At 40.2% G+C, this 23421-nt stretch overlaps 4 protein-coding genes across 8 annotated transcripts; 2 read left to right on the top strand and 2 right to left on the bottom strand.

The window, feature by feature from the left end:
• The first annotated feature begins 1068 nt into the window (after positions 1-1068).
• On the top strand, positions 1069-4898 carry LOC101067148 (Golgi reassembly-stacking protein 2). Of its 2 annotated transcripts, XM_011610122.2 has the most exons (10): positions 1072-1256; positions 2406-2486; positions 2557-2760; positions 3244-3330; positions 3416-3546; positions 3641-3761; positions 3846-3927; positions 4017-4079; positions 4172-4261; positions 4432-4898. In XM_011610122.2, exons 1-10 carry the CDS (start codon positions 1194-1196, stop codon positions 4590-4592), a joined length of 1083 nt encoding a protein of 360 aa, XP_011608424.2. In that variant the 5' UTR covers positions 1072-1193; the 3' UTR covers positions 4593-4898. The 2 variants fall into 2 exon arrangements, with proteins under 2 accessions (XP_029693397.1, XP_011608424.2); XM_029837537.1 differs by lacking the exons at positions 4017-4079; positions 4172-4261 and having other exon boundaries at positions 1069-1256.
• A 223-nt stretch (positions 4899-5121) lies between these two features.
• On the bottom strand, positions 5122-13677 carry tlk1a (tousled-like kinase 1a). Of its 2 annotated transcripts, none has more exons than XM_003961919.3 (22): positions 13350-13677; positions 11245-11366; positions 11066-11137; positions 10436-10474; positions 10263-10335; positions 10135-10178; positions 9886-9981; positions 9708-9794; positions 9515-9607; positions 9013-9123; positions 8794-8930; positions 8477-8665; positions 8286-8352; positions 7704-7801; positions 7491-7572; positions 7310-7401; positions 7037-7126; positions 6762-6931; positions 6545-6680; positions 6341-6452; positions 6148-6255; positions 5122-6072 (listed from the first exon to the last, which is right to left on the bottom strand). In XM_003961919.3, the coding sequence occupies exons 2-22, from the start codon at positions 11359-11361 to the stop codon at positions 5902-5904; spliced, it is 2184 nt and encodes a 727-aa protein (XP_003961968.2). In that variant the 5' UTR covers positions 11362-11366; positions 13350-13677; the 3' UTR covers positions 5122-5901. The 2 variants fall into 2 exon arrangements, with proteins under 2 accessions (XP_003961968.2, XP_029693354.1); XM_029837494.1 differs by having other exon boundaries at positions 9886-9975.
• Positions 13678-14603: 926 nt separating this feature from the next.
• On the bottom strand, positions 14604-19269 carry mettl8 (methyltransferase 8, methylcytidine). Of its 2 annotated transcripts, none has more exons than XM_011609791.2 (10): positions 19171-19269; positions 18445-18610; positions 18216-18307; positions 17799-18136; positions 17594-17643; positions 16262-16322; positions 15664-15803; positions 15318-15424; positions 15149-15214; positions 14604-14898 (listed from the first exon to the last, which is right to left on the bottom strand). In XM_011609791.2, the coding sequence occupies exons 2-10, from the start codon at positions 18594-18596 to the stop codon at positions 14744-14746; spliced, it is 1161 nt and encodes a 386-aa protein (XP_011608093.1). In that variant the 5' UTR covers positions 18597-18610; positions 19171-19269; the 3' UTR covers positions 14604-14743. The 2 variants fall into 2 exon arrangements, with proteins under 2 accessions (XP_011608093.1, XP_029693380.1); XM_029837520.1 differs by having other exon boundaries at positions 18445-18541; positions 19171-19263.
• On the top strand, positions 18838-23351 carry dcaf17 (ddb1 and cul4 associated factor 17). 2 transcript variants are annotated; one of them, XM_011609804.2, is made up of 15 exons: positions 18838-19009; positions 19244-19396; positions 19472-19575; positions 19851-19941; positions 20033-20169; positions 20254-20332; positions 20404-20493; positions 20593-20700; positions 20971-21073; positions 21260-21402; positions 22125-22234; positions 22319-22406; positions 22491-22574; positions 22803-22958; positions 23038-23351. In XM_011609804.2, the coding sequence occupies exons 2-15, from the start codon at positions 19268-19270 to the stop codon at positions 23158-23160; spliced, it is 1545 nt and encodes a 514-aa protein (XP_011608106.1). In that variant the 5' UTR covers positions 18838-19009; positions 19244-19267; the 3' UTR covers positions 23161-23351. The 2 variants fall into 2 exon arrangements, with proteins under 2 accessions (XP_011608106.1, XP_011608112.1); XM_011609810.2 differs by having other exon boundaries at positions 18863-18881.
• The last annotated feature ends 70 nt before the right edge of the window (positions 23352-23421 follow it).

Raw genomic sequence — 23421 nt, 5'->3', positions numbered from 1 at the left:
CAGCAGCGAGTGAAGTTAAACTTCAGCGCAATGAAATTCGGTGATGGGGGGGGGGGGGTCCACTGCAGGAGTGTGTGGGCTGCACCATCAGCTCCAGACGGTGAAACACTTAATGTCTGTCTCTGCACTAGACTGTTCACCCTCCATTACACACACACACACACACACACACACACACACACACACACACACACACACACATCCCACCATAGTAAAAATGAAACAAAGCCCTTTAAATGCATCAACCCCGTTACATTATTTTTCTTGTATCCTACAGATGTGTTGCTGTTTTTCAGCCATTTCTCCTCCTCAGCTGTGTTCTTCCTCTTTCTTATACATCAATGAATCTTGTCAGTGGTTTTCCGAGGTGCCAGATCTCTCTGCAGCCCCTGGGAATCACTGCCACATTAGCTCGTTGATAGATCCTGATGTTCCCATTGTGCAAATCTAATGAAAGGATGATGATCATGATGATCATATTGACTACAGGCCACTTGCCAGCCCTCCTGTTCTTCTGTGCTGAAAATTCTATTAACATTTTCAATCCCGCTTCCTTCCTTCATAAATGTTTCTTTTGTTGCTTTTGCTGACAGAGGTATTTATTTACCTCCACGATTTCTTTAATTAATCCAAATTGCCAGATTTAGATGAAACAACTAGATAAAGCTAACTTTTAACTGCCTTACGTTATTAGTTCCATGTCCTTGATTTATCTGCACAGAAAACTCATTTTCAGCAGCTAATGTTACCAGTTAAATATATTTCTGGATGTTTTCTGGAGGCTTCAGCTAATTTGATACAGTAATTGTTCTCAAGCATGTTCTCAAGGGACTTACATAACAGAACAAGCAAAAATTGAACCAGCAGGAGAATGTTGCATCTTATTTATCGCAAATCTGTTTTATAAATGCTGGTATTGAAAAGTGATCAAAATCTGAAATCAGTTGGTTAATGTAAAGGTATATGACGGGATGGCTGGCTGGATGGATGGATGGTTGGATGGATGGATGGATGGATGGATGGCTGGCTGGCTGGCTGGCTGGATGGAGAGTAGCATCATTCCTGAGGGAGTTCCCTCAGAGGGTTAAATGTCCCACAGCGGAAGTGCTGAGCCGCAGGAGCCGCAGGGAAACACGGCGGCGGCGTTACGGACATGACCCGCTGACAGCCAGGCCGCCCCGGCAGAGGGAAACATGGGAGCAGCTCCGAGCGTCGAGATACCAGGTGGCGGACAAGAAGGCTACAATGTTCTGAAGGTGAGAGCGTGTTTCAGGGAACAGCAAGTTAATATCGTGGGGGAAACGGCTGCGGAAGACGCGCTGTCGGCACAGGTGGAACGCGGTGAGATGTGAATCTATACGCGTAATATCGAATCCACACTATCATATAAGCTGCGGTTCATTCTAAAAACTCTTGTAATTTAACTTTTTAATGTTGTAAAGTTGGTTTAATCGCCTTGTCTAGCATCGTGAAGTGAATTGTTTGTGAAGTCGCAGCTGTCAGTGAACGCCTCGTGGTGCATTTACAAACGCGGCGGCACCCTGAATAACCGGTGATTCCACTTCGCGTTACACAGAAACGGGTGTGTATCTTCAATGATTTATTTATTTCTTTAAAAAGTCACATTACCCCAGATTTTACCTGCATCATGCAATGGTCTTATGATACTTCTTAAGTTTTATTCAGATTAATAATAATAGAAATAATTGCATGACTTCTTTCTGGTTGGCTTTGCTGTGTTTGAGGCTTTGCCCTCCTCCATGCATGCAAATCAAATAGGACTCGTGAGTCAAATAAAAAAGCTGTTAAACTTTCCCATAGCTGAGCCCTGAATCTACCATATACATCATATAGATTTTTTTTTCTTTGCTTTGTCGGGAAGTGAGAGTTCAGCTTTTTTCACTTTCAGCCTTGAAATGATAAATCCCCTGACATTATAACTATGATGGTAGCTATCTGTCTACATCGGCCTCTCTGCTGACTCCCAATGATTCGGACTTATTCCACCTTCCCTGCATCGGTTTTAAGCCTATTGCGAGAATGTGTGACATTCTCCCACAGTTGCTGCAGTGATGCCCTCTTCCACGTGTGAGAGGTTACAAACGTGTCCGTTGACGACGACAACCATCGCGAGGCAATCCACGTGTTATTTGGGGTGTCAGCTGGAGCGGACAGGATGATTCTCTCCTGCTGCAAACAGCCTTGAGAAGATAGTTAAGGGGCATTAACCCTGAAAGGATGTCAATAGTCAGCCTCAGTACTCAGGCTTTAAATAAAACGACCCCTGACACATCCGTGGTTTCTTAATGCCCCGAACGCAAGATTTTGACATGGCGACAGAAGTCCACATCAGCCGCTGTTCTCCATCGTCCTGTCTCTGACCTTTGTGCTGCTGTGTCTCACAGGTTCATGATAATTCTCCTGGGCACCAGGCAGGACTGGAGCCGTTCTTTGACTTCATCATTTCCATTTGTGACACCAGACTAGTAGGTTCGCAGCAAGAGGACTTTACACGCGTTCTTCCTGGTGCCGTAATGGACTGGAATGTTTTTGTAGAACAGGGACAACGACACCTTGATACAGCTGTTGAACATGAACGTGGAAAGACCCATCAAGATGCTGTTATACAGCAGCAAGACGCTGGCTGTCAGGGAGACGACCGTCGTGCCCAGCAGCATGTGGGGCGGCCAGGGGCTCATCGGGGTCAGCATTCGCTTCTGCAGCTTTGATAGAGCAAATGAAAATGTTTGGCACATTTTGGTGAGTGATCTAGAAAAATCCATATAGACCGTGGAAGAATGCCAGTCTTACCTATATGAATTATGTGTTGTATTTAGCTCTCTTTTGTTAAGAAACCAAGAGATGATTTATATTCTATAGCATCTGTGATTTTTTTAAGCTGTTATTTTGTAGTAATACGTCTACCAGTGCACTTGAAATGGTGATATAACCTGGCTCGCACCTGGCTAAGAAACATATTACTATTCATGTTATAGCTCTGAATGGCCAGATTATAATGAAGAAACTAATGGAACCTCTCAGGGTGCAGTACTTCACATAACCAATAGATGGCGTCTTGTACGTTAATTAGAGTTTCAGGATAAGCGTGTGCTTTCCTGAAGTTTTCATACAGTAAAACCAAATTAATGCACAGTTTTGGTAGAATACGTGTTTTTAATATCCAAACCTTAAGCTGCTCCATATAAATGACTGCTGTGAGCTAAGATATTTCCCCTTGTCCAGGAAGTGGAACGAGATTCCCCTGCAGCTCTGGCTGGTTTGAGAGCCCAGACAGACTACATTATTGGAACTGACACTTTGATGAACGAGGTACAGGCCTGTTCAGACGAGAGAAGGTATTTCAGTCGGATGAAAAGTCAGCGAAGGGTTGATTCCACCTGTGCTCTTCCTCCAGAGCGACGATCTGTTCTCCACCGTGGAAGAGTACCAAGGCAAAGAGCTGAAGCTGTATGTGTACAACACAGAAACGGACAACTGCCGCGAAGTGCTGATCACGCCCAACGGTGACTGGGGTGGAGACGGCAGGTGTGGACCGCTTATCTCCACTGTTCACCTGCATCGGTCTTGACCCCTCGAAGGCGGCCCTGAATAATCCCCTGCCCCTTTTCTGTGGCTTCAGTCTAGGCTGTAGCATTGGCTACGGCTACCTGCACAGGGTACCAAGACTGCTGCCTGGACACAGCCGGAGGGTGAGAGTCCCTTCACACACGTCCTGTAGAACTCCAGAGGGCCTCACAGAGGTAAGGCAGCATGTGTTCAGTGAGAAAAGGATCCCCTGGACATGGCAGAGCTCCGTGATGTCACAAAGACTCTCTGCTCTCCAGGTTTCTCTCTCTGCCGTCATCCCAACTGAGCCCATTCCTTCCACTGCTTTAGGACAACCGCTCCTGTCTTCAAATCCCACAGGTTTACCACATACTGTACCTTTTAAACATTTGACTGACTTCCTCCTCTAAACGGAACATTACACCGACTTTGTTTCTTTGTTGTTCCAGTCCCAACCGTCCCGTCCTCGGAGAGCGTCCCCCTGTCCTTTAGTCCTACTCCCCTGCTGTCAGGTCATTAGTGCTGCCCAACACATCGACACCGACAGAATATGACATTAGTCCTATATCAAAGCATCGGCTAACATGATATCATTTATACACAGTTGTGACACATACAGCTGGAGGTTCGCCACCATTTCCTAATCTAGACAGCTCAAACATGACCTTGACAGATGCGGGTCGAGGAGATGGAGGTAGCGTTACGTTTTCTGGGATGTTTTGGATTTTTTCTTTTTGAGACACTATCATCCTTTTGTATGGCGATGATCCGCCAGGCCCGTCTAAGCTGTCATCAGTCTAGAACAATGTTTTGGTTTTTTTTGCCGTCACCTTTGACATTTCCATCTCCATTTGTACTCCGCAGGTCTTTGGCCTCTCTCGGGCACTCCGTCCGACTTCCCTTCTGTGTCTGCTACAGCGCCACCTTTGGTTGCACATTATACTACAAAAACGATGACTAAATGTGCCCTCCAAACGTCAGTGACCTCTTCAGTAAACATCACCATCACAGCCGACTGTCAGTGACAGGAGGCACTGCCAAAGACTGTTGGGCCCGTCTCGGGTCGAGATTTTCACCAAAGGAGAATGTATGTAGATCACCATGGCAACTGGCTCCACATGCCTAACCCAGTGTAGATGTGGTTTCGGGATCTTGGACAGTGATATTTCCTCAGCTTTGGGAACACATTAGAGTCACGTTTGTTTTAAATGAGCTATTGCAAGCTTTAATTACAGGATACAGTCAAATGCAGTCTAATATTCAAGTATGGCATTTAAAGCCTGAGTGTGTGCACCTATGTAGATGGAGGAATAAAATATTAAAGTATTTGCCAAAGGACTGTCATTTCCATAAGTCACGACACCGTGGGAACAGTAAGCAGAAAACTAACATTTTGTCATTCATACTGGGTATTTCAGGTTTTTCTCCAATTTATCCAAATCCACTAGCAATTAAATGCAGTACCAAATAAAGCCACTACATGTCAGTATAAGCATTAGAAATGGGAAGTATTGAGACTGGGATTTAGAGTAAGATATTTACAACCAAGAGAAAAACATTTCTTGGAATTTATTATTCACTCTTAACAGCTCTTCAGCAACTGTACAATTAGTACCCGAACATAAAGCTCTTAAGTAAGAGCAGCAAAGCAGCAAATACCCCAGAAGACTGGATTCATACTGGGAAATTTCATCTTTGTACATGTTACTGCTGCAATTTAAGTTTGTAAAATTCTCATGTACATATAGCTTCAAATTTATCTATTAGGATCCCTGCATAGGATTTCAGACAGTCACTTTTCCACATTTGGTTACTTTTTGCATTCAACAAAAGTTTGCTGCCCCAAACTACAGGTCACTAGGTGTCACTTATGCTACACATCACATTCTCATGGCTAAGTAAATCAAAAAGCCTAACATCTGTGAAAAAAACGTTTTGCCAGTGAAATTATAGCTGTCTTTTATAACGACCGTCCTCTCACAGTAAATGTATGTCTAGCAGCTGAATCATTTGCACTCTCGCAGCACCATATGAAGATACATGGTGGGCTGCCTTTGACCCTTTCAGGGTTTGTCCCTCTGCACTCTTCAATCACATTTTTAAATGTCATCTCTCCATTTTCAGTGCTTTTTAGGGACCCTCAGGATCTATTTAAACAGCCTTTTGGTGTCCCCAAGTTGAACCAGCCCCTAGTAAACAAAAGCCGGGTGTAGTTGAGGTGGGATCTCACTAGTAGGCCACTCCTCCAACAGCCAGCTTCCTTTTGTGAGAATCAGCTCTTCATGTGTGGAGAAACTCTGTTAATTTGCCTTTTGATGCAGTAGAAAAAAACTGTCAGTATGAGATGACGCTAGATGAGCCGAGTCCTGAGCTGGCAGCGCTCGTCTGCAGATTTCCAGACGAGTTTGACCTCCGTATGTGTGGGAGCAGGTAAGGGTCGCTGGACATTTGGTGGACGTCGATGCGGTCCTCCTTCCGGTATGCCAGGCAGCGTCTTATGAAGGCCTTGAGAAGAAAATTTGGTTTTTGTAGTCAAGAACAATTTCCCAATTTGAGGAAAATATATGCAGCTGAACCTACTTTGGCTTCATTACTGGCAACAGGCTTGACTGGGAATTGAACATCTGTAGCTTTCAATATGGTGTTCTCTTGCAGAATGTCTTGTTGTGACTGATTGTGGCCAAAAGGCTGAAAAGGGAGGAAAATCATGAAAATTGACAGTAGCAGAGGAAATGGGGTAGAATCGGGTATATATATATATTAGCTTCCTTACCTTTCTTCCATACAGACACTGGAAGAAAATAATGCCAACAGACCAAACATCCACCTTGTTGGAGATCTTTGGTGGTTCTTTACCAACTACAAAGCATTCAGGGGGGAGGTACCTTGAAGACAAATCAAACTCAGTATTTATAAATTACTCGAGTTGATTTCTTGCCCAGCTTTATATTTTATTGTATAGGATGATAATGCTCACCAATAAGTCCCAGCACCCTGTGATGTCAGATCCATCCCATCTACACCGTAGTTGTCATCATCCATGATTTTGGACAAACCAAAGTCGGTGATTTTGATCTCTCCGCATGCCGTGCCATTCACCAACAAGATATTACCTTCAAAATTAAAAAGGACAAATTAGTCACACAGACGTGGAACAAACCATCACAATATTGTGCATTAATTAAATTGGTTACCTGGCTTAAGGTCGTAATGAATGATGGGGGGTTTGATTTCGTTCAGATATTTTAAAGCATTCACAATCTGCATGACGATTGATCGTGCCTCTTTCTCAGACATAAGCTTATGTTGCTTCAAGTAGAAATCCAAGTCGTTGCCTTCACAATACTCCATTACAGTGCAAAACCTAGATGGATAAATCTTGGTGAGTTACCCAACTTAGAAGTATCGTTTCACTGATAAAACTATTGAAGAGGTGATAATGCATGAAAATAAATGTAAGGAGACTAACGAGTCTGTGTCCAGTGAGAAGTAGTCGTAAAGTTTCACAATCCGTGGGTGGTCCAGTTCTTTGTGTATTCTGTACTCTCGACATGCATGTCTGTGGACAGGAAATGATTATTGTCCCCATGGGCATCCAAAGATGAGGGTTAGGATACAGATTGCTGCCTGGTATTGACAATCACAGGACCCTCGCTACGGTCAATATTATGGCAGTCGCATGTCGAAAGGCACTCAATACATAAAATGACACTATCCTGCATATATGGATTTCTACACGTACTTGTGATAGTTTTCTTTCTTCTCCTCCCTCCAATTCTTGTTAAGTTGGTGGACTTTCACAGCAGCATATCGTTGTTCAATCAAGTCAAAAGCCTGTAAATAGATCCGGTTTATTATTGCTGAAAACATTGTAAGGTTTGTCTACTTTCCAAGTCATGCAAAAAAACAATTATTTCTTATACCTTGTAAACTTCACTAAACCCCCCTCTTCCTAGAAGGTGGAGGAGCAGATATCGCTCATTCAGTGTTGGATGATCTTTAAATCTTTGAAAAAAGGGGAAAAGAACTCAGTTCAATAAATACATCTGGGCCAGAAAGCTTCATTCAATGAATAGCAACCGCCATGTGCAGAAATACAAATGCCAACAGTCTGTCATTAATCGATTCTGCCTTACTGTGAGCTGTCTTCATTATTTATTCTCTTCAGCTCTCGAATGTGAAGGTTGCGCACCCTCTCCAGACGCTCCAGCTCTGCCTGGATTTCAGCTTCTTCCTATAAATGATTTAAGCAGAAAAACACAAGGAACTTCAATGCTTGGACTACAAGGAAAAGAGCTCATCAAAACCCACTTGTACACAGCCGACTACAGCTGCATTAAATATTAACGGCTGACTTGCTGCGTTATCTGTCAGGGACTGCCAGTGGTGCTTACTCATCGGGAAGACAGTGACTGCAAATTACAAGCTCGATGCATCATTGGAATGGACTCGAGATTAAGACTAAATGTTCCCAATTAACCTGATAAAAAAAAAGAAAAAAAAACCCAGCTCCACTAACCATCACCAGTTATTAGGCTCATCTTGTCAATGGTGAAAATTCGCTTTTAATTATTTTTTTTTATTTTTTTTATACACACAGTTGTTATAACAATGAATGCACATTTGTAGAGTTCAAACCCTAAATGGGCAACAAGCCGTGCTGTGAAAGACCATCAAATTCCAATGAGAAAATGAAAATATGGATAATGTGGACAAACCTTTTTGAGATGCCCCAGACGCAGTTTAAAGATCTCTTCCTGCTCGTGGTACTCTGCTAGTGTGAGTCTTTACAAAAAGGGAGATAATGAGATATTAAATCAAACATGGACTAAATCAATAGGAAGAAGAGGAGCGACATTGTGCCAGAACAATCCCAACTGTGACTGTTTTTGGCATTATTTGAACTTACAGCTGAGGTAGGGTGGGTTTTAGAAAGGGATCATTTTCAGCTCCGTTCATTGCCTTGGTTTTGCGTTGCTTTGGCTCAGAGTTTGCGGTTAGGGCTTGGGAGTTGCTTGAAGATGGCGGTTTCCTCTTGGCAAGCAGTTTTCTCTGCCTTTCAATGTCCTCTCTCTGTTGGTTTATCCACTCTTGCTGTCTAAGAAAGATAAGCAGAAAGTCCTGTGAGTTCAGAGCAGCAGCACTCATCAGGACACCTTGTTTTTGATTTGAGCCAAAAGAAATATCAAGTACAATAGGCTCAAAAACAAACTTTGGTCTAATTACTTCACTAGATTCTGGAAGGCATATCCATCAGTCCACTGCTCTGTAAATGAAGCGCCATGTCTAACGGTGGTGAAGTGGCCCAAACGAAGTCTGTCCTGCATGCTCTTCTCCCGACATGCCTGTTTTTCCTGGGTGCTCTGCAAAACAGCACAGAAGAATAAGGTCTGCATTCAAGACTTCATTTGCATATTCACTTCAAAGAGTTGGTGATAAATTTACCTTTTCTATGAGCAACTTTTTGCTCATAGTGATGCATTTATTCAAGCGTTCTTTGTACTTTTCAAGTAACTTTTGTTGTTCGTCTATCTGTCTCCTGAGATCACAGTTTGCCTATGAAGCAGAAAGAACTTTAGTTCATTTGGTTGTCGTTTTTAATGAATAAACCATGTGCTTACACCGTTAGGGTTTTTTATGAATCAATACCAAACAGAAGGAAATTCTTTTTCAAATGCAAGACCAAAAAGTTTCCCATTACCTTGCTTGACTAAATATGTTCCAGTATCTAGCTGGGATGCCATTTTTAATGAGAACTCAACAACAGAGCATGTTTGCAGATGTTAGGCAACTGCTGATGATGCAGAAATGGCATAGTTCAGAGTGATTTTCCTTTTTTAGATGAACTATCACTTTAACATTGTCCAAAGACAACACACATGACGACATTATCTTCGTTATCAGATTTATTCTGCACCCCACACACACACATGTAAAATCTACTTACCCTTAACAAATCGTCTATTCTTCCCTCCTTCTTCTCAAGGTCTAAATTTTTAGTGCTTTCAAGGGCAGCCAATTTCAACGCTGTAAGATCAGTCTGAAGTGGCAAATGACAAGCGCTAGTGTGAGCTGAAACACTTTAGAACCACAACAAAGATGTGGAATTGACTTGAGCTCCCAGACATTTCCTTACTCACCTGTACTTGTTTGACTGCTAGTTGCTTTGGATGAATTGTGTGGTCCCCAAAGGTCAGACTAGGGGGAGAAGAACTATTTTGTCTAACCTACAACAGAATAGGCCACAATTTAGTCAATAGCAAAAGAAAGCAGAGATCAATCGAGCGGGGGAGGAGCAGAAGAATGGTTTGAACTCACGGCTGTGACCTGAGTGGAGTGGGAATGTGAGTTCTGTGGTGAACGGATTGCCGGTGGGACACCTCTGACTGGACTGGACCCGTTTCCTGCCTGGAACTAAAACATTAGGATAGAGATCCGACATCTCTGCTTAACATTTAATCACAGCAAATCTACCAATAACTTATTCTAGAGTTGTTATGTCTGGTAATATGTTATGGTTGCCAGTGGTCAAAGACAACTGATATTCTATCAAACAAACACACTTACATCAAAATAATCACTTATTTTGGGTCCTCGCATGTTTAACTTTCCTGTGAAGACAAAATTTCCAAGTGTTAGTAAAAAAGATTTAAAGACTAGAGCCTTTACATTAGATTAAAAACAATTAAAATCACCTTGGCTGCTCTCAGATTGGATGTCTGGTTTCCTTTTTCTGCCTCTCGTTTCTGACTGTTTCTTCTCTGGGGTCTGACAGAGAAATGTAGATTCAGGATGTTAGACATGTTCTGAGAAGTACAGCCTGAATAACCTTGCTGCATATGCCTGTTTGACTTCATCACAAACTCACTGAATAGGCAGGAGAACCACCTCTTTTCACTTCTGACCCCTATGAAGAGAAAGACAACATTTGTGAAAAGCTCCCAGAAACGTTGCTGGGAGAAAAAAGTAACAAGAAACTTCATAATTAAATTTTGGTTGAAGGCTGCATAAACATACTGCTGCAGCACAACATTCTCAAAAGAGAAAACAACGACATGTTGTGCATAAATACTTAAATTACCGCATAGTCAAACAGCTTTTCATTGCTGCGTTTCAGGAGAAATGACCAGATTTCAAGTAATTAGTAACTCTACAACTGTAATTGATAAAGATAAATCTTGTGTATAATTCATATTTCTTTTGCCTTTATCTTAACATAAGCCCAGCATATAAGAAAGAACACTTCATATTCAATGAATCTGTTATTGTTTATTGTAATACAGATTGATTTAGTTTATTTTCCAAAATCGTTCAGCCCTACGTCCCACCAAGGCTAGTTAGACTGACGGGTTGCTAAACCAAATTCCAAAGTCTGCTTATCTTCTACATTCCTAGGTGCCCTTGTTTCTTATGTATAAAGGCAGCCAAAACCTAAATGTACTGGTCTTGTTTAAAGCTAGAGATTCAGATGAAATGATATAAAATGACTGTTTAGTACCTCAGATTCCTTGTCGCTTAAGGATCCAAGGCTTCCAAAACTATGATTTGAACATTCATTATTAGTCAAAGCCTGTATAAAAAAAAAAAAAAAAACATTTTTAGGGACAATGTTGACAGAGACAATAAAAGTAACCGGTCCATTAAATAAACCAATCCCCTGGCTAAATGTTGACTCACTTTGGTTCCCCCACTGGTGCTGCCGGTGCTGCCTCCTGTGTTGCCGCTGACCCCACCCATGAAGCGCGCCTCCAGCAACTCTTGTCTCCGGGGGTCCAGACTGTGCAGCTCCTCCATGATGCCTGAGATGAAACCAGTCACTTCAACGTATTGACACCGTTTCCAGGTATGTGGCAACAACGCTGACTGAAACACAACGCACGATTGATGCGCAGCGACCAACCCAACCACATACAAACAGATGGGTAATGATAAAGGTCGACACTACAACAAATCAAATTGTTCTCCGCTCTTCAGGTTTACACTGCTTTACCGTCAGCTCTGTAAAGGAGTACGTGTCAGGGTGCAACATGAAGCCATTGTAAAAATATGCCAGTGGGGTCTGTTGCATCCGACACTAAAGGCCAATTTAAAGCTTTTCCCAGCGAACACATCGAAGCAAGCGCTCAAACAAAGAGGAGGACTTGTGTTATGACAGGAAATAAATACCAGAGTGTGCGTCACCCACAAAACCACCTACAAGCTATATCAATACCGATCACCAATAATAAACATTCATTTAATGCAGGCAGCTGGATAACAAGGGCACGTTGAACAACTGACTAGAAGCAATGAAATATTGACCGAGTTAGGATTTATAAAACCTCAAGAAGGTGAAAGAAAGCTTTGGTGAATATCTGCCAGAACATTCTACAAGTATTGCAACCAGCAGAGCATTTCAACAACTCTCCGAATTATTGCCGCTTGTTCATGAAGGCATCAACTTCATGCAAAAAATAATAATCTTGCAGGATTCAAACCATTTTGCACTTTTCAGCCACAATCTGGAAGCCATACATAAAACCGTCCGTGTGGTTTCGGAGCATTTCCTCTTGTTTTAACGTGAAGGACTTTGCATAGCCATTATCTATATTTAAGCCCCTGCAGGAACAAGTGGTTGAACCCTTAGAACTCCTGCTGTGGATGTCATTTTAAGTCCACACTGCGGTGCACACCTGTTTATTATAGACACTTGGAGATTCTTTAAGAAAAGCTTTGCAGCAATAATAATAATAATAATAATAATAATAAGGATACTCTGCTTAAGGCTCAGCAGAATAAATAGCAAGGTGGGCAGCCATCACTGCCAGCCATCGAGCAAAGGCATTAGAATATTCAGAGATAGCATTTAAAAAAAAAAAAAAAGAAGCAAAAATACAATACTATCGGAAAGGAACGGAGAACCGGGCATCACTTGGATGAGTTTTACGGAGTTGTTAACCTAATTATGTGTTAAATGAACGCCACTCCAGGTACAAAGAGCGACCATTTGCTCGAGTGACAACTAAAGTGATTCCTCGGGAAAAGAGGAGCATATTGCATGACGTGTGTTAGCATTCTGCCCCGAGCATAGCAGCCAGTATACCTTCATTTCTGCTCAACCATCTGGCCTTAATCTGCTGCTCTTTACTCCAACTGGGGTCAGACAGCGCTGCCCATCGTCTGAGGCGGCAGCATGTGCAGAGACGGACCCGTTTTTAGAAAGTATTCGGTTTTTGTCAGATATAAAGGCTACTGTCACGCTTAAAGACGACACGCCACCCTTCCATACCGTTACATTTGACTGCCATATAGAGTGGTACGGGCACGATACGTCAACACAGAGCATTGGGAGCAGAAATCTGAACCGTGTGATACACACCTATGAATTGCAAATGACGAATCCGGAAATCCATTGACCATCTAAAACGTCTTGAATGTCTCCTTATATTTTCTTGATCCGGTGTCACATCTACTTAACCAGCGCCAGTGTTTGCTCCGAGGATGTTTAAGACTGATGCTCAGACTACGACGGTAATTTCTCGGATCCATTACAGGTTTGTCGCCATTGTGACCCTACGTGTCTTTAGTTAACACATTGGCCTAAACACATAAAGACTATCCTCGGTGCTACTAGCTAGCCAAGTGGGTTCAACTGACTTTGGAGCTGACGCGATGTTAGCTAGCAAGCAGGTTACACTACCAAGATTTGCTCGGTCCTTTGATTGCAACTTGTAACATTCGCGACGAAAAAACACAAAAACAACTGGCCAAAGAATAATGTAAAATGAAGAATTAATACTCACAATCCCTTCCTTGGCCTTCACCACCGCCGCGGTATGCTGCTGGTAAAACAGTCCGTGTTGGGGACGTGGTGAACTGGGACCAAAGATGGCGTCCCCTCCAAACTTCCAACACTTTGGACACTCATCAAGCTACTTTTCGTGTGTTGGCACCTGGGCTCACGCCGCTAATCTCTTAAAGTGTATGGAATTATCCGAGCGGTATCCTGCGAGGCTTTCCTTGACATGAGAAGGGTAAAATATCCCCCGGTGAAGCCGTCTTTGTGAGTTCGGTGAAAGGTTACGGAGCTCCGCGGCGCTGCTCTGGTGCTCCTCCGACCACCTCTCGCTCTTTAAGTGGTTGCCTATGAAACGTCACGCCTCGTGAGCACAATTGTTATCGCGAGGGTGATTCATTCTCTTAACGTCAACAATACAATGAAACACTGTGGGATTTAAATGACACGTTGATTTCCGTCTTTTGGAAAAGAAATATGAAATAGAATGTTTGAAACTATATTAGTGTAAACTTCTACCCAAATAAGACAGAATGAATGGGGGGGAAAACGTGGATTTCTGCAAAAACATAGGTGGAAATACGGAGTCTGGTGAGAAATATCGTTTCCAAGAAATAAAGTAATTCATAATCTACCCCATTATTATTGCACCGGTTAATGTTCCTGCTGCTTTAAAATATTCCATTGAAGTCTCTGGAAATTTCCAGAAAATTAATGATGTAGCTTCCTCCGATAGGCCACTGAAGAGTGTAGGTTCACTAGTGTACAACAGTAGCATCTGATGCAAAACCCACAGCCATTAAAACTATAGGGAAGATCAGAAGGATGCACAAACATTTCAATAACCACTCACACACACAACTCATGTGCTCCAAAAGCCGGATTACACTATAAAATTCAACATGTGAACAAAGGTCTTACGTTTTTCAGGAATGCCCTTTGGTCTGGTGGAATCAATTTTGAGCTTTTTTTTGCAATAATGACATAATTATGTTCAGAAGAACAAAGGGTTGCCGAGACAGCTGAAGAGCACATCTCAGCCCAAGGTAGGGAAGGAGTGCTTCACCATAGATGACTTTACAGGCAATGGAATTATGTGTAAATATAGAAGGAAAACATCAAATGTAGGTCCAAACCTGCTTCATGAGAAAATAAAAATAGTCAAGTGAATGTTGCTTTTCAAAGATTAATGGGCTGGTTTTACGATAAAATCTGGTTATATATATTTTTATAAGCCCCAAACCTTAAATTTACCAATGGACAAAATCTTTGTAAATTTATTGCAAACTTTTGTAGTTCTGTATTGAGACTTTCATACAGATACAGTATTTAAATATATACATCTATATATACACAAGGTATGGCATGTTCATTAGTTCATAAGCAGTGCATGCTGGGAAATTAAGATGGTTGAGGTGGGTCAGGTTTTCTGTACTTGCTCTGCATCCAAACCCGGAGCATTGACACTTTCTTTCCTCTATTTACTTGGAGCCTTCTGTCCTGCAAATTCTGAACCTCCTCCAGTCCAGCTTTCGTAAACAAATAATGAATTTCATCTGTAAAAATATTCATTCAATAAATTACAATGATTATTTCTGTGGTTTAAAATTCAAGTTCACTTGTATTCCTTTAACATTTAAAAATTTCAACCATGAAGATTTCCATGCTATGACGTGCAACATCTTAAGTGTCTCAGTGCTTCTCCAAAGATTTACTAAATTATTATAAAATATTTTGATGACACGTCTGCTTTAACAGTATGGCTCTGATCTTATAACCAACTATAAGACAATGGTTCATATTTACCTTTGGTAAAAAAGTACACACAGGTTCCATCTCCACGTGTGTAGAAATTCTCTGATAAACACTGCCCTGTTTGTAAAAAAAATGTAAGAATTTCACACATAATATGCAAAAAGTGAGTAAAATGATCAGATGTCTGCATACATGTATGATGACTGTACCAAAACCTTACCCTTCTTAAACCGAAGTTGGGAGAAGTCATATCGTCCATAGTCACGAAACAGAAATATCCCTCCATGTTTCAAGTAAGAAGACAGTCTGTTCACAACCCCCTGAAGTCTGTAAATAGCAATTCATTCATTAGAATAACACATATGCATCCATTACACTTGTGTATAAGCTGACAGCTCTCATGTGTCAAGTGCGTTTGTTATACAGCCCAGATATGATGTCATAAATTCATCCATTTCTTTTTGTTGAATGTTAAATAAACAGGTCTGGAGTTGAAATTTTACATTCAACAAAGACCGTAAAAGTGAGCTGGAGGTGTTGGAGATCACTGATATCACATTTGTCACCTGTCTGGATGAATGGCAGAGAGCACAAACACTGCCAAAATAACATCCAGGCTCTGAGGCGGGAAGGGAAAGCAGGCTGTCTCCTCACATATGTCATGGACAAAGGCATGGCAGACAGACTCATTGTACTCTGGATGGGCCTAAATGAAGGAAAAAGAATCACACTCCAAATAAGACGCACTGTCATCCTATCATAGTGTGTCATACAAGAGCCACTATGCTCATAACGATCATTCATTATTTACATGCTGACAGGAAGTAGACCACTGTTATGTTGCCTTTACATGTTGCATATTGCACAGATATATAATTTACTGGTTAGGCAACGTTTTGCTGCACTGACAAAGCATAGATGACTGAAAGCCACCTGTGCAGGAAGAAAAATCCATCAGGCAGGTTTATTATTTAAGAATGTGGCAGAAATTAGGGTGTTAGAATGAAATCTTCTGTTAGTACATCTGAATTAAGCATGCACCTCATGTCATCTGAATGTCAATTAATCTGTACCTGTTCTAAGTTAAAAAAAAAAAATATATATATATTTTAACCACCTAATCAGACTGCATATTTATAGTAAAAGAACTGTAGAAGATGATACCTTGACCAGCTGAACAGCATATGGTGAGAAGTCACAACAAAATAAAAATGCATCGGTTTCTCTGTATTAAAAAAAAAGAAAAAAGTAGAGACAAAACGGCATAAAATATACAACAATACATGATAAATATTGAATACATATGTAGATAGCTAAGTATGTCATATTCATTAACTGAGATACAGTTTCAAGTATAATGATCCTGAGAGGTAGATGGCAAAAATCAGAATGAATACAATTCAACATTTACAGTATTTGATCTTTTCGCCCATTAATATATCAAAGGTGAGAGAATGACATGGTATTAAAAATGTATTTTCATTTAGCTGCAACTTAAGAGCAGCTAAATCGCTCTATCTAAAATGAAATGAAAAATAAAATCCATATACCGTAATAAATCTGATATATTTAATAAAAAGGAGTTGATAAAGTTAAATGTTTCAAAATTTGAGGCAGTTATACCTTCATAGTTGTGTGATTTGTAAAAGAGTAAAAATTAAAAATAACCTGTCAATAAACCAATTAACAAAATATAAAGGGCATTTTTCAGTGTCAGTGGTTCATAGAAAAGACTGAGATTGGTGCTAATGTTCAAATTAGATGCTCTATGCTTAAGTCCTAGAGGAATTTAATAAAAAAAGATTAAAAAAACAATCACAACCATTGAGAGTAAAACTCTGGGGAAAACAATCCAATTTCCGGGAATAACTAGCCATTTTAGTTGCTATATCAAACCAGACACTTACAGTTTATCAGATAATAGTCATCCTGTGTGGTATAAGTCTATCTATAACTCCACATGGCTTCAAAACATTGAAATCTCCTAGTGCGATATTTGATATTTATGTCAATAATAATGAACAATTTCATGTCAGTGACTTCAGTGTGATCCAGCAGATAGTGAGAAAGTCTGAGCTTGTTTGTGAGGAGCACTCACTCTGTTACCATGGTATCTAACTCAGAATCAGTTAGGGTTTCTGGAATATGAGACTCCAGTAATGGGTTTTTCTAACTTCAGGGTTACAAAGCCTTTACAGTCTTAAAATAGAATTTCCGTTAAAACTAAGCTGCTTTCTAGAGAGTGTATTAAATTTAACAAAGGTCTTCCTAAATTCTAAATCAACTTTAAAAAGATTTGTTGCTGCTGGTGGGTTATGTCAAGTAAAGCCTGAGCTGTAGCAAATTCCCCTGTATTATTGCTCTGTCCCCAGAAATTCAAAATAAAAATATGTCAGAATAGTTTCCATGTTGAAAATAAAATGTTTAAAATAATGCTGTACTGTATCAATGAAAAAGTACATTTATTGATTCAAGAATCTCAAAATGTATACTCACTTTATGGAATTAATGATGGGGAAAACACTGTTGCCCACCCCACATCCAACCTGTGAAGAAAAATACATTTGCTGCTGTTTCAGCCAACAGAAACTTAACATTGCAAGTGTTGTTGTGCAACATTACATTGTATAAAACATTTCAATTCCATTCATAAGGTTCTAGCAGCACATCAAGGGACCAATACATGGATAAATTTGAAAACCTCCAAGATCCTGAACGATGCATGTTGGCCAGGGAACGTCTTTAGGTTGTTGTTATCTTCCTCTTGTTCTGTTCTTGGAAAGCAGTTTTGTTCACTGGAGGTATGTTTCTGATGGTGTGTGGGACCGTTGGGTTGGTTGTCTTCTCTCTCTGTTTGTCTGGCCTTTGTGTTTATGCTGGATGCTGAAGGTAGACACATGTCTGTGGCCTGGCCTTCTGCCCCTGTTGGTATCAGTTCTGGGAACTCTAAAAACAGCCACCTTCGATCTTTAAAAAACTTATGCTGATGCATCGTATAAAACTTGTCCCAGTACTGAAAAGCTTGGAGGTCAAATTTGCCTGTGTGTTGGAGAGTGACATTAAAATTAATATTTTCTGTGCATCACCAATAGAATGTTTAACGGAATACATCATTTACTTTGTTCCTGTAATGGAATTCGTATGCTGGAATTTTCTTCTGCTTTCTGCCGTGCATTTTCTATGTCCTCTTCACTCCACTGTATGTGATCCCTAAAATGTAATTTATGTTAATATAGAAGTCAGTGTTGAGCGTTTTTTCTTTAAAAAAAATCAAATTTAGAGAGTAGAGGTGAAAAATGCAAATAAATACAAAATGGATGAAAGGAAAAACTGAACAATAAATTTACCACATGTTGTGTTTAAAGATGTCATCTGGACTGTTGAGAATCCTTGATCCCAATGGAGCTGAAGGTCTCCCAACTGTCCTCTTTAATCTTGTAGACACTGTATTGTAAAGTTGAGCCAATTTGACTACAGAGGAGCTCTGTAGTTTATGCATTTAGGCTGTAAATCCTAAAAACAGTAAAACTGTTCAAATCATATTGATCATACAGTTTTAATGCATTAGTTAATGTGATTTTAAAAAGCTTAATATTTATTATGTAGACAGATATGGCATATGTAAATTTGAATGACATTGGCCATGAACAAAATAACCCGAAAGGTATAGGAGTAAGTGCAGTTGTCAAAGGGGGCGCTAACATTCCAAATCAGGTGTCGGGTGTCTAATTTCTGGAATAGAAGAAGACAGATGCGGAAGTGTAAAATGATGGAGCGGGTGATGGTAGCTAGCATTAGCAACTAACTAATATCATCTTGAAGAAAAAACAATATTGCCAACCAACAACATTGCTAATACCAGTGACATTTTTGTTTTGCCTGGACAGATAGTCAAATATACAAATACTACAGGTGATGTTCGATATACTTTAAATGGGTGAATTAAAAATCCAGGTTGCAGCGCTAATGAAGTAAAGTGATGACTTTCAGTGTTGGATAAACAGTTCACTGGCTTCAGAAATCATTTGGTTTATTGGTTGTTAATAACGTAATAGAGATTGTATCATGCTTACCTGGCACTGGAAGTGGTCTTTCGTCTTTATCGAAGTTGATAGTGGTTCTTCCCACGCTAATTTACCTCATTAGTCTTAATACAAGTGTCACCTGGTGATGGCGCCAGAGCGCAGGAAAAAAAGCGTTAACGCCACCGAGCTGCTGAACAGAAGAAGTCGAGGTATGCCAGATGTTGGAAGCATCCTCAGACACAACATGAAGGTCTTCAGAAACCTTCTCTTTCAGGTAATATAAACATCCAGAAATATTAAATGAAACCTAAAACATAGTCTTTTAAGAAACAGGGAACTTTTATTGCAGGACAACAGGAGTTTTATTAAAGTATGGAGCAGGTCTTCAAAATCAACAATAATGTATGAGAGTGGAAAAATCTACTTTGAAAATTACCTGAACTGTTACAGCTGGTGAGTATAAATTGCCGTGTGTCAGCGTTTGTGCCTTTCTCACACACTGTTAGATCAAACTAAAATAGCGATTCTACATCTTGATGAAGTGTGAGCATCTCATCTGAATCATCAGCTCCTACATTTACATTGCTTTGGATGTTTAAGACTATCTAGGACATCCTTTTCTTTTAGTTGTACATGTCCATATGTATTCATGGTGTTTAAAATGTTAGTACCAGTCAGAACAAAATAATTTTGCCCTCCAACAGTGACTGTTCCCAATCTTCTTGCAGTGTTCACTCAGTTCCCCAGGTTTTATACAAGTTACCTCAGAGGTCAAAGCTGGAGAAATTTGAAGATGCTCTTCTGTGTCAGAGCCCTCTTGTGCGTAAAACGAAACTGTTTGATAAACACATCCTATTTTATCATTGATGTGACCAGGTTCCCCTTATTTATCATAACTATATTTTGATAGGGGGATGTTTTATCCAACCCATCTGATCATAAACCCAGCCTCTTGGCTTTGACGGCCAATGGCTGGCTGTATCGCCTCTCTGCTGAAACAGGAGAGGAGCTCCAGAAAGTTTATCTCTCCCCAAACATTAAGTTCAGGTGTGTGACTTTGTTATTGCTTATTGGAAAATAGGTGGAAGTTTGACTATGCAGAAAAGATTTTTGCATGACTATTCTTTGCAGATATCTGGGGTGGGATGTTTCTCAAGAAACAGTTTACATAAAATCTGTTCAAAACAAAGAAACATCTTTAGAACGGCAGGTAAGAATATTCTGTTTTAGTTTGAAGGATTTTTTAAGATATGAATAACTCCCTTTTTTTTATTTTTTCAGGCTGGTATCACTCAAAACACAGTGATGCACTTGGCTATCTTTCATGTTTTTCCATTGCAGATAGTGGGGATTTTAGAGATCAATAAAAGGGTATATAGCTTTTTGCTGAAATAATCTATCACTATATTAATGTCTACATAGACTCACCACAGAAGAGAGCTTGAAATAAAAAGTAATTTATTCTTGCAGGTGTTTGGAAATGGAGTGACTGATGTTGTTGTGTCTCAAGGTGCCATTGTGGTGTCTTACAGCAACAAATCAGTGAAGCTCTACAGCTTTGAGCACATTCTCCAGAGGGTATGTATGGTCTGTTTCTTTAGCCATATTTATGTAGCTTTATATTCTCCAATGGCTGTCACCTTTTATTTATGTGATCAATTAGTTCAAAAGCTCCTGTAGCTGAACAGCAAACCCGAGGCAGAGTTTCCTGCTAAAGCCTTGAGTATTGTATTGACTGACAGTCTTAGTTTTTTAAACCATTTTCAGCAATTGCAGTGACCAGCGAATTTTATTCTGTCTGGCTGTGCTTACATTTCTGTGTATTCAGAAAAATGTCTTTGTTTTCAGCACTTGACAGAGCGTTTAATACTTGGAAAACAAAGTTCACTGCTTGAAGGGAAAACAGTGGGAGACTTTCCATTTGGCATTCCAAGAAATATTCACATAACTGGCAAGTGTCTTACAAATCTCCTTTCCTCATGTTTAAAATATTATGATATTTTATCCTTACATATCTGTCTTAGTTGTGTTTTTGTGAGATCACAATATGTTTAAGATTTTAAAAATATGTAACTCTGATTGGACAATACATAAAACTTTCCCTTTTATTTATTTTGGTATTTTTTTGCATATGCAGATTGTCCTCCACTGCTCTTTGAGGTGTTGTGCTCCAATAACAGTGTCCAGATCGGAGGTTATCCTTGGCATTTTATTTATACTCCACCCCAGAAAAACCACAGGGGGACTCACCACGTGTGCTCACTCAAGGACTGCAGTTTGGTATGTTCAAACAACATTCCGAGCACACAGAATGAAATTAGGGATAATGAAATGTTTTGTGTGCTGAGCTGTAATAGATAAATATTGTGTATGTAAGATTCAACTGCAACTAAATCAGCAAGAGTCCATTTTGAGTGTGTAAGAGTGTGTATGTGTTTGTGACAGTCTCTTTAGCTGTTGTGGTGAGAGAACAGAATGCAACCTCTAATCTCAGTTTAAAAAATCATCAGGCTCTTTTTGTCAAGACCGTTGCTTCATGTTTATCACTTTCTTGCCAAACAACTATGTGTTAATAGTAAGTCATCTGGAGAAAAGGCTACGATAGCCTCTAGACAAAAATTAAGACAAAATTAAAATGACTACAACTGAAGGTGCAAAATAGCAAACACAGTTTGTATTTCATGCAGGTAACTAGTACTGTTTCTGTTGCTTAGATACTCTTTCTCTATGTATGTATGCTTTTTAAGAAAAGAGGTGAGATCATTGGCCAGTTTACTTCTTGACTCGTGCATCGCACATGCCTGTCTTTTTTTAATGCATTAATTGGACACATTTATGGACAATGCATGTAGGTTACAAATAATGATGTAGCTGCTACCAGTGATTTATAACTGCACATCAGTATATATGAATGTAAAAGTTGCCACACAATCAATGTATAAGCACACAGAAATGTCAGAATAATCTGTTACACAAGAATAACTTGTTTCCTTGATATTTAGGCAATAAATGGAGTACAAAGCATGAGCTGCAACTCCCTTGAGAGTGACGCAATGTCCTTCCATCCTGATGACTCTGGGAGAATGATTCATGTTGGACCAACCATCATAAAGTGAGTCCTGTACTCTGAATGTACACAAATGGACATTCATACACTCCAACACTTCCCTTTATAAAACCTTCCTGTCCTCCTCAGTGTTCTGAAGCTTGTAAGTGATCTCAACAATGATATGCAATCAAGGGTAGTGAAAGACTTCTCTATGGCGACCCATCGTAGCAGTAATGTAAGAGTTGCTCTTTTACCTACTCGTGCTAAATTAATATACAATTGAGTCCATCTCAGTCCCTCTGTTCTTCCTCTGCTGCAGCCAACCCAACAAGTCACTGTCACCTCATCAGGCCGCACAGTAAAGAGAAGATTTCATCAGCTGGACGATGACCCAGATCAGGAGGTGCTGTTACTGATCTGATCTTTTGGAGTTCTCAAGCTTTTTGGCTCAGCGATGCAGGAACAGCTCAGAATTATATCCTCCCTATTTATGACAGCATGTCATATGGGTTTATCTGGTTATGAGCACCGTTAGAGATCTACCACTTTAAACTAACATTCCAACTTCTTTGGAATGCTTTTTTTTACCTGCAGACTTATTCAGGTGGATAATGGATCTTACATTTTTCAGACTTTTCGCATGGTGGAGTATGAGGACGAGCTGGACCTGTTAGCAGCAGTGGTGACTGATGGGAATGAGGGAGAGGGGCGGGCTCATATCCAACTCTACGACAACCAGAGCGGGCAGCTGCTGCGGAACGTAGCTCTCAGTGAATCCTGGGATGAGGTGAGACACTGCACCAACAGTGGCTCAGCATCTTTGTTTGTGAGCTAGACTCTCTTACAGCTTCTGTTTTCTCTTTCAGACTTTTCCACATGAGCTCTTCCTTGACAAAGACACAATAGTTCATATCGAACAGAAGAACAGCACCTTCTGGTGTCATGTTTACAAGCTCAAGGCGACCAGGAGCGAACTGCAAGGACATTAATTACAGCAATGCAGTTTTCACATTTTTTATTATTAAAATATTGTTAATACTTGATATTCAAGTCTGCACTGTATGACTGTTAATCACAGCCTGACCAACTTGTAGATTTCAAAGGTTTTTGTTTTGTATTCCACATATGTTCCCAATATGAAGATTCATGTACTTCCAAATAAAATGTTTTTAGCTCTTGAGGAGTTGAGTTGTATATTTGTACTACTTTATTATTTCCTGTCACATATAATTAGTACACGTAGAAGGTTA

The sequence above is a fragment of the Takifugu rubripes genome, chromosome 1 (assembly GCF_901000725.2).
Source record: "Takifugu rubripes chromosome 1, fTakRub1.2, whole genome shotgun sequence".
Classification (NCBI taxonomy): domain Eukaryota; kingdom Metazoa; phylum Chordata; class Actinopteri; order Tetraodontiformes; family Tetraodontidae; genus Takifugu; species Takifugu rubripes.
The sequence above is the reverse complement of the archived record's forward strand: the minus strand, read 5'-3'. Positions and strand labels throughout refer to the sequence as shown.